Source organism: Chroicocephalus ridibundus, chromosome 1 (assembly GCF_963924245.1).
Source record: "Chroicocephalus ridibundus chromosome 1, bChrRid1.1, whole genome shotgun sequence".
Classification (NCBI taxonomy): domain Eukaryota; kingdom Metazoa; phylum Chordata; class Aves; order Charadriiformes; family Laridae; genus Chroicocephalus; species Chroicocephalus ridibundus.
In genome coordinates this window covers 78220295-78235040 of record NC_086284.1, presented here as the reverse complement: position 1 = coordinate 78235040, position 14746 = coordinate 78220295, and the positions used below count along the sequence as shown (strand labels likewise).

Sequence of the window (14746 nt, the reverse complement as noted above, 5' to 3'; positions counted from 1 at the left end):
GGTCTAACATATATAGAAGCAGTGATAGCCGAGTCCTTTATGTTAGGCTTATCATCATTAATTACTGAATGTAAATGGCTGTAAAACAGCAGCAACAGATTAGAAAGCAATACAAACCCAAGGCTAATCCAAAATCCGAAAAGCACCGTTTCTAACCACTGCGCCTCGTGGGAATCCCAACGTTATCTACTGGGCTCGAGCAATCTCAGCTCTGAGGGCAGCCGGCAGACTGCGAAATACCCACTTTGTCGCATATTTGTGAGTCTCTAGTGAACGATTTTTAAAAATGGTCGATCTTTCATTCTGCACTGTCTCAGCAGAGTGGGATGTGATGATGATGTTGAATTAAACTGCTGTCTAAATAGACTTGGAAATTAAACTATCATAAGTAACACATTATGTATAATCGGAATAGTTTATTACCCTTGAAAAATACGAAGGCTAATGTTGTACGTATAATCAGAATCAGACATCTTTCAATAATTTTGAAAGTCTGTTCTTAACAACTGTCAGGATGAGCCCTTGGCTTTCTCCAGCCCTTAAATTATTTTTATCAGCAAAATTGATTGCCTTTGATAATTTCTAGTGCATATATTCTAGGGGATCAAACTACAATTCTGGAACATTTTATGCTTTCTCACAGAGCAGTGTTAGAGGAGAAAGCGTAAGGTCGGAGCCCGGCTGAATCTTCCCTTCAGTTGTTCTTAAGGCAGCTTTGGCACTGTCATCACACTACGATTTGCTTCTCTACTGACAAAAATGGTACAAAGAATGAAAAAAGCTGAGTGTTTAGAGCGATTTGGATCACCCTAAGGACAAGGAATGAGAAATGTGAATTTGTCCACAAGAATAGCAAATTTTTATTTAGCTTTTCCCTTTAAATTTTAAATTTCGAGTGATTAATTTTTTTGGCCTTGCTAGCTTTTTATGCAGTTGCTTTGTGCTCAGTAAATTAATGTAATGCTATAGAATAGCCAAAATCCAAACCATCGCTACACAAGCCAAACATAAACAAGTTATATAACCTTGCAATCATTCATTTATTAAAGTAAGTGGAAAATTCAAGGCGTACGTAATCTTTTTGGACAACTGACAGGCAGGTGTGATCGAGAGAATGGGGAATCCAGTGATTGTAGGCAGATAGAGAGACAGGTTTGTCTGGGTGATTAGGAAGTAAAGTGAAATGGAATCGACAAAAACGGGAGAGAGCGTCGGCTGCCCCAGGACAAGGAGAAGTAACAGGGCAGAGACCTTTTAGAGGAACCAGCCGCAGCAGTGATGGGCAAGTGTCTGGGGAGATGCGGGCGCCAGGACCCCTCGACAAAGAGGAGTGCAAAGCAGCCGTGCCAGAAAAGTGACAAAAAGGAGCGCAGAGCGGGCTTAAGGAACTGCCGGACCCTCTCCCATTCTCAATAATCCCCCTGTATAGTCAGTATAGAAGGGAAAAAGGCAACACCGGGCTTCAGGCACCTCCCAGCTCAGGTCACTGCACGCATCCCTCCTGTTTGTGGTCCACCTCCCCTCACACCCCACGAGCACACCTCCGCCTGGTGTCAGGGGGGGCAGCTGGTCCCAGCCCCAGCCCTTTCGCAGGAAGGATGGTTTTACTGCACCAGGGCTGTTGAGCTCCACTTGCTTTCAGATGTCTTAACACTACACGCCAGATCAGCTCACGCAACATCACTGCTCCTGAAAATTGCCCATCTTCATCCTTCCCGCTGCACGCCGTGAGCGGGGTTAGCAGTGAGCTGGACCATTTTTCAGCAAAGCTAAACCAAAGCCAACCCACCTCTAGCCTTTCCCACAACTCCTATTTTCTGTCATCTGCACGTCTTCCTTTGCTCAGCATTTGCATCGTGTTTTGGCCTGATCTTCTTCCCTCCAGCTTGTTCTGCGCATCTCTTTACCCATCACCGCGTTTGCTCTCTCATATGCGGCAGCCCTAGAGACAGGCAGTCGGAAACACCCCAGCTAGTCTTTAACAACAACAACAGCAACAAAAATAAGAGATGCTCTTCCCATCCTGAAGTCGCAGAGTGCTGCGGGCAGGACCTGCCCCCAAGGAGCCCCGGAAATCTGTGCAGTTAAGTACAAAAAGCATAGCGTCGTTCCTAAAGACAACATGTATTAGCTCCGATCCAAGAAGTCAATTGGCAAAACAGGAACACGTGATGGGAAGTATCTTTACACTGGTGTGAGGCGCACACAGGCAGAGCAGAGCACAAAGCCAGCTCACTTCAAGCTGTATGAAAAGTTCACAACAGGTGAGAATTGCCTTCTGTGGGCAGCAGAAGATGCCTCCCCTGACTGTCCCATGAGCCACAGCCCCGACCACACACGCGTTTCTGTGTGGCACATTTCTGGACCGCTCTGAAGATCTTGACATCCAAACTCCACCTCCCAGCTTCCTTGTCCTGGCCACCCATCCATCATCAGTGTGAGGGCTCCCTGCTTGTTGTGCGGAGTCGCCTGCTTATCTGTACCAGGTGGGACCTAACGCAGCCGGCATGCCCAAAACCAAGGCTCCCATGTATTTGCGGGGTTCGGTCTCACCGTTTCCCAAGGCCGGCCGTGACAGCAGCGAGTGTGGTCTTCAGGGAAGTGCCTGCAGACGAGGATGGATGAGACCAGTGAACTTTGCTACTGAACCTTGAGTACTAATGGCAGCGGTGTTGTCATAGCCCCGTTCGGCTAAGGGGATGGGCAGGGTTGCCTGCGCCTGAAAGCTCGTCTGTTGTGTTCCTCCCAACGGACAATACTGCCTTGTGCAATGTTGTTGTACCTGGTACTCAAGTATTCATGCAAGCAGCTGCAACAAAAATGCAGGTGCAGATCAACTCGTGATATCGAGTTCATGAGGGGTGATTCTGTTTTTTTTTTATTTCCTTCACATTAGAGCGGTGCTAACCAAGTTTCTGATGAAAGACGTGTTTATCTTATAGTACTGCTAAGGCGGAGATCATAGACACATGGAGGACCTGGTGTCATGGAAAACTCTTGCTTTGGACCATAATCATCCTCTTGGCTGTTTGCTGAACCCTAACAAAATCCTCTTAGCTCTGGGCTGGGCAGTGTTGCACAGAGTATGCCACAGCTGCTTGCAGACATCACTATACAAACATTGAAATAACCACAGGGCAATTATTGACACTAGATATTTTTTAACACATATGAACTAACTGTCAACAAATCCATTTCTATAGTGGGCATAATTAATCTTTTTTTCTTTTTTTTTTCCTCAATAGCATTATTCTATGGGTGTCAGAAAGTTGCCAGTCCACCTCGCTTGTTTAAATCTGTCTGAAAATTCCCCCGCTCCTCTCCCACCTTGACTAATAGAAACAACACCGTGCCATTTTGCTGCAACAGCTTTTCCCTTACCCCATCCAAGACATTAAGGAGTGTACTAGCCAGGGTTGGATGCGGTATGGAAACTCGATATCCTGCTGTTATTTTGCTCTGATTTCCCCATGAAAGTCAATCACGTTGTTTCACTCTCCTTTTAGCGTAGGTTTTTGTTTCTTTTCTTCTGTTTGGTAAATATGCTGGATATTACCTCCCTCCCCGCCCAGTTGCTTGGCATCCTCTGTGGGCCAGATCTTCTCAAAGGCCTTTTGAAACCTCGTGTGTGTTAATCGATGAGTTTATCTACTTCAGGACATTTTCAAATAAAGTCCCAGAACTGATTCCCCACTGCTGAAATACAGTCCTTGCTACAGGTGTTTTGTTATTCTTTCAGCCAATTCACAAAGTCAAGTTGGCGAGTACAGTTTGTAGGCTGTTAATACCCTCACTCAATTCTAAACAGATTTACTATTTTTAAGTGTTTTATCAGAGCAGTTCTTTTTAACAAAAGCTTGTGTATTTTTGTCAGCAGCTGCGCCATGTCCCTGCAGAAGTTTTGTATGTAAACACATGTGTTTGGGGATATATTTTCTTAAAATTTGTATTTATTTATTTATTTTTGTTATTGCTTTTTTCTGCATGACACCTTCTGACTCTTTGGTCCCTGAGTCTTGGCTGAACTGCAGGGGGGATGCTCTGACCTTACCTGATGTGGAGTAGGGGTACTCGGGGGGGTGGATGCCCAGCCCCAACTACTCATGCTCCGGGCTTTCCAGACCAGATACTTCCTGAAAATGCAACATGCGCTGAATACTCAGATGCACAAATACAGTAGTCACTGCAGGGGCGGTCGCTTTAAAAAACCTGAGCGGCAGCAATAAGGACACTGTGCTTCTCGCAGTAACAGCTGAGTGGTGTGAGCATTTGGTTGAAGAGGGGGAAGTTATCCCTACTCCGGGACTCTATTTGCACTTCTTAGTCCATATTCTTCTCCAGTCTAAAAAGCGTAGGCTCTTCAGGGAACGTGGACTGCAACTGTGTCCCCTTGTTCCCATGAATTCAAATGCTAGGCTAGAAAAACTCGTGTTTCTTTTCTTTACTGTATTCCTGGGCTTCGCATCCTTATGACTATAACCACCCCGGCAAGGGGCAGTTTTTCCCAACGAGACTATTTTCTTGAAAAGTGAAATACCTGAAAAAGACCAAGAGGGATCAAAAGCCACCCCGCTTCGTGGGCAAATGCTGTAGCACTGGTTCTGTCATGCAGAAGGTCGGTCTTACACCCATCTACTATTTCCCCCAGCGTCACCAAAGAAAAATAAACGTGTCCCATTAGTTGATTGCCCACAGCAGAGGAGCCTGCTCTCAGTCCCCGGGACTTCCTACTGCATAGCTTGCAGACACCTCTCCCCTTGGCAAAGTTTCTTTCCCCTTCCAGGTAACCGACCCTCCCCCAGCTACTATGGAGGGTGCCTAAGACCTTACTGCTCCGGATGGTCCTGCTGTTCTCAAGCGCCCAACATTAGGCAAGACGATGCCTACTTTGAGGGTACCGAAGATGACTTTTTTTGCACGGGCTGGGGGGAAGCATGTGCGGCCTGTCAAAATTGCCTGCAGGTGCTCCAAACCCACCATGAATTCCAGACGGAATCCCAACCGACTGTTTCCCAGCACTGCCTAATCTTGGTAGCACCTCCCTCCTGAACCTGAAAGCTCCTCAGGCATTTAACTTTATTCACCCACACATGTTAAAGAGATCCTGTTTTGGGAAGATAGGCACTTATCTCTTGCCTCAAGTCCCACTGCAATCCAGCTTAGGGAGACAGGCATTTAAATCCCTTTTAGAAGCCTGAAAAATTAGCAGCAGTCAGAATTATGTCTGGCTTCTTCCGGCGCGGGCCACCAGCTTTGACATACGTGCGAAACAGAGAGAGCACGTCTCGAGCTAAGCACGGGAGTGGAAGCGTGCACGTTACCGTTTGAGAGGGATTGATGTGACACCCTCGACACCTTACGAGACTGCCCCAACTATTACGCTGTGCTCGGGCAAAAAAGCACCGACCTCTCCTACTTGAACTTGAACCACCAGGTGGTGAATACCAGGAGCTGTTGGCTCCAGTTCTTGTCTCAAGGGGAGCGAAACCAAGGGAGCCAACTCACATAGCTGGAAAAGATGCGTCGCACAGAAGATTGTCATGGAACAAACGAGAAAAATAGGGCATAACCTCCTAAACCTCCACCCCGTGCCAGAGAGCGTCTGAACTGCTGGGCTAACCTGGGGTTCGCTTTTGTCTGCTCTGATGTGGCCCCGTGCCTCACGCGTTCCTGGCTGCAGAGCCTCTCGGCTGCAACACCTACCCTCCACGCTACCTGTCGGTTGCTGATTATGCCATTCTGCTGGGAAGTTTGAGCTCAGGGCTTAATTAGAGCCTAGAAACATCACCCACTTCCTTTCTTACTGCTTTATGCATCTTTATGCAAAATGTGGGTGGAAGCACCGTGATCACATACTGCTTCATTAGTGCCGGTCCTGCAGGAGGGACAGATAGGCTGGAAGCATGTGTGGATAGAGCTTTATTACCGTTTCTGATGACTTTCCAAGAGGGTATCTGTGCTCTAACCGCAGGCTGGCTTTGCCCGCTGGCGCTGTGAGTTCACTTACCCTCGGTGGAAAGGAGCCCTCTAAGCACCTCAAAGGAAGCAGTTGTCTTCTGCAGGTCTTCAGAAGTGCCTCTCTCTGTCCCGGTACAGTAAAGCTGAGGCAAATACATTGCCTCTTTTGTCCCTTTCAGGGCTCAGACACCTAAAATTTCATTGAGGTCATAACGTCTCAAGTGAGGTGGCTAAAGTAGATGGACAAGATTCCAGCCTGAATACTCAAAGCTTCACAGTTAATGGTTGCAAGAAAAAAACCTCAAAATACCAGTAAGAAGTACATGGTGACTGTTGAAAACCAAAGAAAAGGAAGTATCAATTAAAATCAGGGTGTATTATAAAACACTATTTGAAAAGAATCAAAGACCTACAGCCTTTTGTTAGCATTTTCATTTCTCCTCTGCTTCATGTTCCATCAGCCTTTAGAAAAAAAAATGTAATGTAGCGTTGAAACAAATTTTCCTCATCCTTTCTGTGAAGCCATACTCATGAACCGCAGAAGGTTGAGAATAATTCTAACACCTTGAGAAAAAGTAGTGGGACTAATGAGACCATAATGTTAACCCATTGGTTCTTCCCTACTTAGTCTAATTCTTTGGATAGCGTTGCCTGAAAAAAGACAGAGGAGTATTTATTTCCATAGCTTGAATACTCATCGATTGATTTTATTATACTAGAAAACCTGAGACAGCATGGTATATTTATACACAGATCGTGTAAATACACTGTAGGCAAATCTCACAGTTTCATGTTGCAAAGGGCTTTCATTAATGCTGTAGTTCTGAGAAAAGGATGTAAAGCAACATAAAGGAGCCGAGATTTGATTTTTACTGTGATAAGTTGAAAGAATAATTCACCTTTACTAAACGTCAGTTTCTTCTTTCATGTCTTTTTATGTGATGCTCTTTCTACCACTCGGTGCATGGTTGAGAACAATATACATCAAGAATGAATCCTTCATTGATGTGACTTCATGATGTTCTGTTTATTATTTATGTTTGCATAATTGCATGTGATAATAAAAGAAAAAATAATTCACCAGAGATACATAAAATTAAATGGTTGGTTTTGTCCCGGAGCAACTACGCACTATGCTTTTACTTTATGCATATTTCTGGCAGACGAGAGAGTCAGTTCTGCTGAGTGATCTGATACTGAAAAAGTATATTGCTAATTGTAATTTTTCTAGAAAGTACGTATTTTTTTTGAAGGGGAGGAGGAGATTACATTTCCAATGCACTTCCAGAAATTTGTATGGCTCCCTGTCCTCAAAGACAAAATGTTGCCTAAGGATTTGAAATTGAATATATGTCTCCTCTTGTGAGAGGACTATAAATATTTTTTGTTCTGTATTGATACTGTGTATGAAACGCCGCCAGTTGTGTGAATGAAAACCACCGCATCAGAGCCAGGCGCCGTGTTTCCTGCAGCCGAAACCAGGCATCTACCAGAAGAACTGGTAGGCAGGACGCGCTCTTCAGTCCCAAGCACTCAGGTGTCTCAAAAATAAGGCTGAGGATTTAAAACACTCAACTTTTGAGATAAACCACGCGATACAGTAGGTATCGCTGTGAAGAATGCACTCCAGAGGCTGGTATGAAATTTAGGCTGCCGATGCAGGAAGGCTTGGTACGTAATTTGGAGAAATCGGTGCCTGCCAGAGCCCGACCAGGAGAGGATCGAGCTTGAGGGATGCCGGAGGTGACAGGGGGGATGCCCAGACGGGGCGATGCCCACGGGATTCGGCACCAGCCACCCCTCATCCCTATCAGGGAGAAGGGAAACAGGGAGACACCTCAACGAGCCGGGGATTCCGAGACACAGACACAGCCGGCTGCCTCCTCCCCGCCCGGACACCTCGGTGGCTGCAGCAGACCTGGCTCCAGCTCTCCCTCGCACCCAAAACGCGGCAGCCTGTCCGCCCCGCCGCCGCCCGCCACCGTCCGCCTCCGAGCGCCGCTCACCCTCGCCCCCTCCCCAGCTCCCCGGCGGGGGCCGAGCCGCCGTCCCGCCGCCGCCGCCCCTTCCCTCCCCACGCCGGCCTCGCCGCGGCCCTTCCCCCGCCGCACATGCCCAGAAGGGCGGGAGCGGCGGCGCGCCCGGGCGCTGCTGTGACAGCGGCGGCGCTTTCCCTTCCGCTGGCTGGGGGCCGCGCCGCGCTTCCCCCCGCCCCGGCCCGGCCCGGCCCGGCCCGGCGGAGAGTCCACCGTGCGGGCCCACAGGCCGCTCGCTCGACCGCCCGCCTCGCCCCTTGCCCGCCTCGCCCCGAGCCCGCCGCCGCGGGGCGGGAGGCGGCCATGTCGCTATTGTCTGCGCTGGTGCCCTTGCTCCGGGTGTACCGCATCGGCCTCCTCGTCATCCTGCACCAGCTGCGCCGCCGCCTCCTCTTCCTCCGCCCGCGCTGCCCCCCGGCCGCAGGTGAGCACCGCGGGGCGGAGCGGCTGCGGGCCGGGGGGCGGCTCCGGGCCAGGGGAAAGGGGCGGGGGGGGGGCGGCAGCGAGGGGGAAAGTTTGCGGGGAGCGCCGGTGCCCCGGGGAGCGCGGAGCCGGGACCTGGCGGCCCGGCCCGGCCTCGCCTGGACAGCCGCGACCTTGGCCGCCGCGGGTCGCTCGGGCCGCGCCGCTTCTCCGGCAGCGGGGCTAAGGCCCCGCGGCGGCCCCGGCCGCCGCCGGGATCCTCCCCCGCTCCCCTCCGCGGGCCGGGCCCACCGCGCCGCCCCGAGGGGCAGCGGCCCTGGGGGAAGGGGGGAGGGGGGGGAGGGTGCTGCGGCTGGCGGGGCGCCCTCTCCGCCCCCGCCGCGCCGAGCCCCGCCCTTGCTGCCGCCGGCGGGCGGCGGGGCCCCGGCCCCGTCCGGCCCCCCCCAGGGCCGCGGCCGCCCCGGACTCGGGGCGGGGCGGGGGGCCGGGCCCGGGAGGGGCGCCTGGCTGCACGCCGGGCTGACTGCGGCCTCGGGAGGCGGCGTGGGGGCTCGGCGGGCCCGGGGGGACCCGCTTGTCCTCTTCCTCCGGTGTTTTTTATCTGCCGGTTTCGCCTCAGACCTCGGCTCAGAGCCCCGTGGGCGCAGCCTCCCTCAGCCCAGGTAGGTGCCTGGAAGGCGGGCGGCGGCCCGCAGCCCTCCCGCCGGCCCGGCCGCGGAGCCCGGCGCTGCCGCCACCCCGCCGTGCCCCCGCCCCGCCGCCGGCCCCGCTGTCGCTCTCCGCCCGGCGGGGCGCTGGGACCGCCGGCCGCGGCCTCCTCGCCCCGGCCGCTCCGGGAGGGAGGACGCGCCCGCGCTCTGGAAACTTAATTCTTGGCTAAGCGGCTGTCAGTCGCTGACAGCCCGTGAGCTGACAAGTGAGTGACACTTGTGCTTTTCCCCAAGGGACCGCAGGTTAGTTATCCGTTGGAGAAGTTACCTTTTTTTGCACTTTTGCCATGTGGGTCAACAGCATGCGGAATACTGACTAGAGGAAACTTTTGAGTTTGCCAGAAAACGAAGATCTGAATTTCTTCTTTCCCTCACATCATACTTGAAGACTTTAAAATGCTTCTGAGTTTATAAACTTCCAGCAAAACCACGAGTCCGGACGGACGCGTAGGGTATCGTCAGAGCCGAGCGTATGACTGCACGCACGTCAGAGCCTTTAACTTTCTCTGCTGAGCAACGAATGAGCCTTTGTGGCTCTGTTGATAGTCCTAACCAGAGGAACGGTAAAAAAACAATAATATTGAGAGGGCATAGTGTTTTGGTAAGGGTTGAAGCAGATGAGGAAATTGTTTTAGAGAATTATCTGAAGTACTGGGGAGGAGATGGGACAAGTACACCACATAGTAAGAGCGTATTTGTGCATTTCATCACACATGCCATCCTTCGGTAGCATTTTATCTACTTTTTATCCATTCCCAATCCTTCTGTGATAGGCTGGGTTACTCCTTTCTCGTTCTCAAAAGACAGAGATAAACCCCCCAAACAAACGGGAGAACCCTGGTGACAGAAAGGGCAGATGTGCGTACAGTTTGAAGTCATCTGAGCATTTTTCTAGCGTTAGTTTTTCTTGGCAGAGCAAAGCTGGGTATTGTGCCTAGGGTGTGTAACACTTTCCAAATCTTTTTTTCGAACCACAGAGAAACAGCATGACGAAAATGTGACCCGAGTGTTTTGTTGCAGTCTGTTCTTAGCTGCTATTGAAAAAAAAGAAGTGTTGAATTTGGAAATGCCGGAGGAAAGTAGTGAAGATCCAACCTGGGAAATGTCAGCTGCCTGAGTAGGACCAGGGCAGATTTGACAGATGTGGAAAGTTTTCTTTCAGCCTCAACTCGGGGTGGTTTCTTCCAAGGACAAGTAGTTTCCTCCTCAGATAGTTGTTTGTGTGCAGTTGCTTCTTGGCAGTTACCTGCTGCCTTGCGTCGACTCGCCGTGTCCAGCCACTGCTTAAAAAAAGGGAATCACCTTGTCAACGGGAACTTTTTTACCCAGAGTAACCTCGTTTCCATAATAACTTCAAAATAGCGACTGCAGTGCAACAAAAAGTGAAAGTGTTGCTTAGAACATGCTTAATTAAAGCTTGGATCAGTAAACTGCGCTTGCTGTAAGAAAACGCCAAGTAACTTTTCCAGACAGTAAGCTAGGAAGGTGTGTATGTTTAAAACTTTCTGTATCTTTTCAAGGGGGTGTCCTTAACTCTCACCCGTCCAGGTGTTTGATTGTCAGGGTGCCTTTCCCGGGGAAAAGCGGGGCTGTGGAGGGGAGGGCAGGGCGGTGGAGTCGGACCTGCCTCCTATCCCATTGCCTTGGCCCCACTTTCCCTGTCAGAGTTTCCACTCTTCATGCGGCAGCAGTGCAGCTCTCCCGTGGAAGGTTTGAGACTGAGGGATGCTTGGTGGCTTGTCCTCGAGCTCTGTGGGTGAGCGAAGGAGTCCAGTGGCAGTGCAACCCTTCTGCCTCCGAATTTTCCAAGAAAAGCTTGATTTCTTGCACTTGCCGGGAAGAAGTGTTCAGGATTTTAACCCAAGTAAACCGTATTAGTTTTGTTTTTCTTTTCTTTTTCTTTACCCTAACTTAGTCAAAGTTGCATGCTCTTGGGACGTGTGCTTTCACATGGCTTTTAAAAGTCACTGTCTGTTCTGTCACATCCTACTGGCGTTGATCTAATTTTTATAGATGGGATTCAAGACAGTTTTTTGGGGAAAGAGGACAGTTTGAGCTCTGAAATCTAGATGCAGTGCAAAAACTTGGTAATTGTTTTGATTTGCGAACTGAAAAGATAGTAATATTCGCTATTGAAGTGAGCCTGCCCCCCACACCCCCCTGCCCCAATACAGAGTCGGGAAGTCGGTCTGAAATTCTGATCCTGAAGCTCAGGGAAGGGAAATACAGAGCTGGGAGGATAAACGGGCTGCAGTCAGTGATTGCTTCGCTAACTAAAATCAGTGTGCAGAAGTAAAGGGGAACTTAAGTTTAACTTAGGTTAAAACATTTTCCAAGTACTAAATACATAAATGGTATAACTGCCGATACATAGTGTAAATTGTGTTGGTGTTCAGTGGTCTAAATAATTAATAGTTTCATTAGAAATTACTGCTTAGATATGTTTGGGTTTTTTACAGTGCTTAATCTTCATTAATTAGGGAAAAAAAGCCCTGTGTGACTACAGATCTTGATATCGACCTCTTTTAAAAACAAAAATCTAATCAGTGCTTTGATAAAAGACAAACTAATATTAATTGTGAGACCAGAATATTAACACTGGAAACGTGGTCACTGAAAGTCATCCTACTGATAAGAAGAAGGGTTCATATAACAATAATAACAATATTAATAATAATAATCTCTTCTGATAATTTAAAAGCGTCTCAAGGAATTTATTTGGCATCTTTCTGCTGCGTTTTCTACTGTACGTGTTTCATTGAAATTTGGTAGGGGAAGACTAAATGCTGAATACTTTGTAGTTTTTGAAGTCTTCGTAGTAAAATTTGGTACGTGTCGTATAGAAAATTGGCTCTGAAGAAGGTGTTAGCGTGGCTGAAGTTCAGAAGACCTTAAAGCTGACTCCTGTTCTTCCTAGAAGTGATTTATCATCCATATTTTTAATTTACCCTGATTTCTAGGTAACCGGTATCATAATTTTTACTGAGTTTCTTTGCAATTAATCGTGAAATATTAAATTAGGAACATGCATCTCATAATTTCAGCTCATGTATTGAGGGCTTTTAGTGTTTATGAGTAAAGCATAATGATAGACCCAGCACTTCCTGCTCAAAGCCGTACGAGCTCTAGGTTGTAAAACATCCAGAGAAGCAGACCGGGTAGGAAGGATTGTCGGCAGGCAAAAAATGAAGTTGCACCTAACAATTAATCCCTCTCCCCCACGCACGCACCCGAGAGAGTTATTTAGGTAGTTTCAGAAGTGAGGAAACGCTCGTTTTCTGGTTGCCCCTGCGCTGAATGAGGCAAGGCTTGTGCGACAACGATACCTACTGTGTAATTAGCGAGGGTGCCATCGTCGTGTGTGCACAAGGGGCAGAGCTAAGGTTGCACGCCCCACGTTTCCTCACATTCCCGTGCTTGGTTTCACAATCCCAGTGACTCTCAGATGGGGTTTTGAACCTATTTTCTTCACCACTGGGGAACCAGAGCCCTGCCTGGTGCGAGGGCGGCATCGCCACCCTCCACAACGCACGTTGTCGTCCCTGGAGCTTCAGCACTTTGGTCCAAGCTCTGCTGTGGGGTGGGAAGTCGTGGGTTTGTATTAGGAGAGTGAGGGGGGTCTGAGAGGTGTGAGGAGGCAGCACAGCCCACCCCAGGGAGAGTGGAGATGAAGTGCTCGGGCTCTTCCTCCTCCTGTGGCAGCTGAGTCCGCTGTGAGGCCAGCAGAAGAAGGATCCCGTCTGCAGGCTCTTAAAAGCCTGGGCCCTGGTGCTGGCTGGTGGTGGTGGCCAGATGCGTGGAGGAGACGAGGGAAGCAGCAGCTTTCTCTGAAGGTGCGCTCTCTTTCGATGTGGGTGGGAACTCAAGGGAGAAAGGAAGAGGCGCGTTTGTAGCCTTAAGGCTTCTGCGTGCGGAAGGGTTTTCGGCAGACCAAAGTGGCAGTAGTTGTTTTTATCATGGAAAGTTTGGCGAGCTAAAAGAGAGCGTTTTCTTCAGCTGCCCTTGTAACAAGCTGCAGCACTTCCCAAAGGCAATGGGGTGCTCCATTCCCAATGGATTTCATTCTGCGAGGTGCTGGTGTCTTCAGTTTGGCTTGGAGTTGAAGCTCTTAGAGATGAAGCTGCTCTGTTTTTTGCCAAGTCTAGGCTATGAACACTTTGTTTCACCAAACAAGGGAAAATTTACCTGTTCTTATAGAAAAATGAGGTGTGTGGGGGGTTTTTTTGGTGGTTTCTTTTTTTTCCCCCCATAGTGCAAGTTATGCTGTATAGCACTTGAGGAGAGGCAGGGATGATTAGCAGTTTATACTCGAGCTATTATGACAGCTGAAGTGTGGTTTACAGCATTATAATAAAGGCTCTGTTATGCTGGCATATCCTTAACTGTGGCAGTGCCACTCTGTGCCACTATTGCCAAGTGCCAGATCCATCTCAAAAGGATAAAGGGTGGGGTGAGTCTGTAACACTCCCTTGCTCTAAAATAACTTGTATTTTATCAGTCTGTGATGAACTTTTTATGATCCAAGGTGTGTCATACTAATTTTAAATATTAAAGACACATCAACGCTTTTATTAGAGTGCTTTCCTCCTTGCTTCCAGGAACTGACACGTAACTGCAAAGGAAACTGTAAGATTTAATGAAATACTGGGAGCCTCTGTACTTCCTCGAGACACCGTGTCATGGATTGAAATGGAGGGATCTAAAAGCAATAATAATACATGCTGATATGACATATTTTGCCAATTCACAGTCTGGCGCTATGGCAGGGTTACATCATTATACATTACACCACAACAGCTGTGTTTAAATAAATATGTTTAGTCTTGGTAGACCTGTCTTTGGTTTTTCATTCAAGGCATTCAGAAAGTGCTGCAAAATACCAGCTATAGTTCAGAGAGAAAACGTCTTTTCTTGGGAATGTTCATCAAGAGCAGAAAGTACACCAGAGAAGCTTGCACACGTACTCTTTTTTTTTTTTGTGTGTGTGTTTTTTTTTTTTTTTTTTTTTGGATATTCCCTTGCAGCAATATGAAAAAGTCAGATTGTTTCTTCCTCCCTGAACCAGCCAGTCTTAGCACCCGGGCATTTCTGGGCTTGAGGGCCAGTGCAGCTCCTGAGGAGCGTGGAAGGAGCAGCGCCATCGCTTTCAGGCGCCCTGCAGGGATGCTCCTGGTGTTTCTCTCCTTTCTTCCCCTGGGTTTTTGTGGAGGAGGTTGCATCCATGTTTAACTGATGGCTGCCTTCTCCTTCCCGATCCTGGCCAGGCACCTGGCAAAGGGCTTGTTGCTGTCACGGTGGCTCGGCTGGTGGTGTGGAAGGGATGGAGAAGCAGCAGCGTGCAGTCATGCTGTGCAGTGGCTTGGCTTTTTGGTGTAGCGACATCGGCTCCGGCGGGTGCCAGCTGCCGACACTGTGCACAGGGACGCTGTAGGCCTTGAGTTGTCCTTGCATGTGACTGTTTGCACAAGAAGTGTTTTCCTGTGCAGATACTGAGGTACAGATTGCCAAGTCTTGCCTTATCGCCATGCTCATCTCTAGAGTGTCACCCCCTCCTGACTTCTGTAGCCTTTTGAAGAAAGTACAGCAAAATTATTTTTCCAGCTGATGTGGATAATAACA

The 14746-nt window shown here is 49.0% G+C and overlaps 2 protein-coding genes across 11 annotated transcripts in view; both read left to right on the top strand.

Annotated features, from left to right (window-relative positions):
* The window catches only part of ZBED1 (zinc finger BED-type containing 1), a 59106-nt gene that overhangs the window by 34952 nt on the left and 9408 nt on the right, over window positions 1-14746 (top strand). The window contains exon 1 of one of the 8 annotated variants that reach the window (XM_063340794.1): window positions 8282-8418. The exons of 3 other annotated variants lie outside the window; for them this stretch is intronic. The gene's annotated coding sequence lies outside the window, so the exon portion shown is untranslated. Of the gene's footprint in view, window positions 1-8281; window positions 8419-8942; window positions 9080-9350; window positions 9371-9413; window positions 9691-9720; window positions 10992-14746 lie in introns of those variants that run through there. 4 more of the 8 variants (XM_063340802.1, XM_063340859.1, XM_063340842.1 and 1 more) reach the window with 4 other exon arrangements.
* DHRSX (dehydrogenase/reductase X-linked) overlaps window positions 7421-14746 on the top strand; it is a 168270-nt gene continuing 160944 nt past the window's right edge. The window contains exons 1-2 of one of the 3 annotated variants that reach the window (XM_063340893.1): window positions 7424-8415; window positions 9023-9079. In XM_063340893.1, coding sequence (XP_063196963.1) covers window positions 8070-8415; window positions 9023-9079 — 403 coding nt within the window. In that variant the 5' untranslated portion in view covers window positions 7424-8069. Of the gene's footprint in view, window positions 8419-9022; window positions 9080-14746 lie in introns of all 3 variants that reach the window. The other 2 variants (XM_063340885.1, XM_063340877.1) reach the window with 2 other exon arrangements.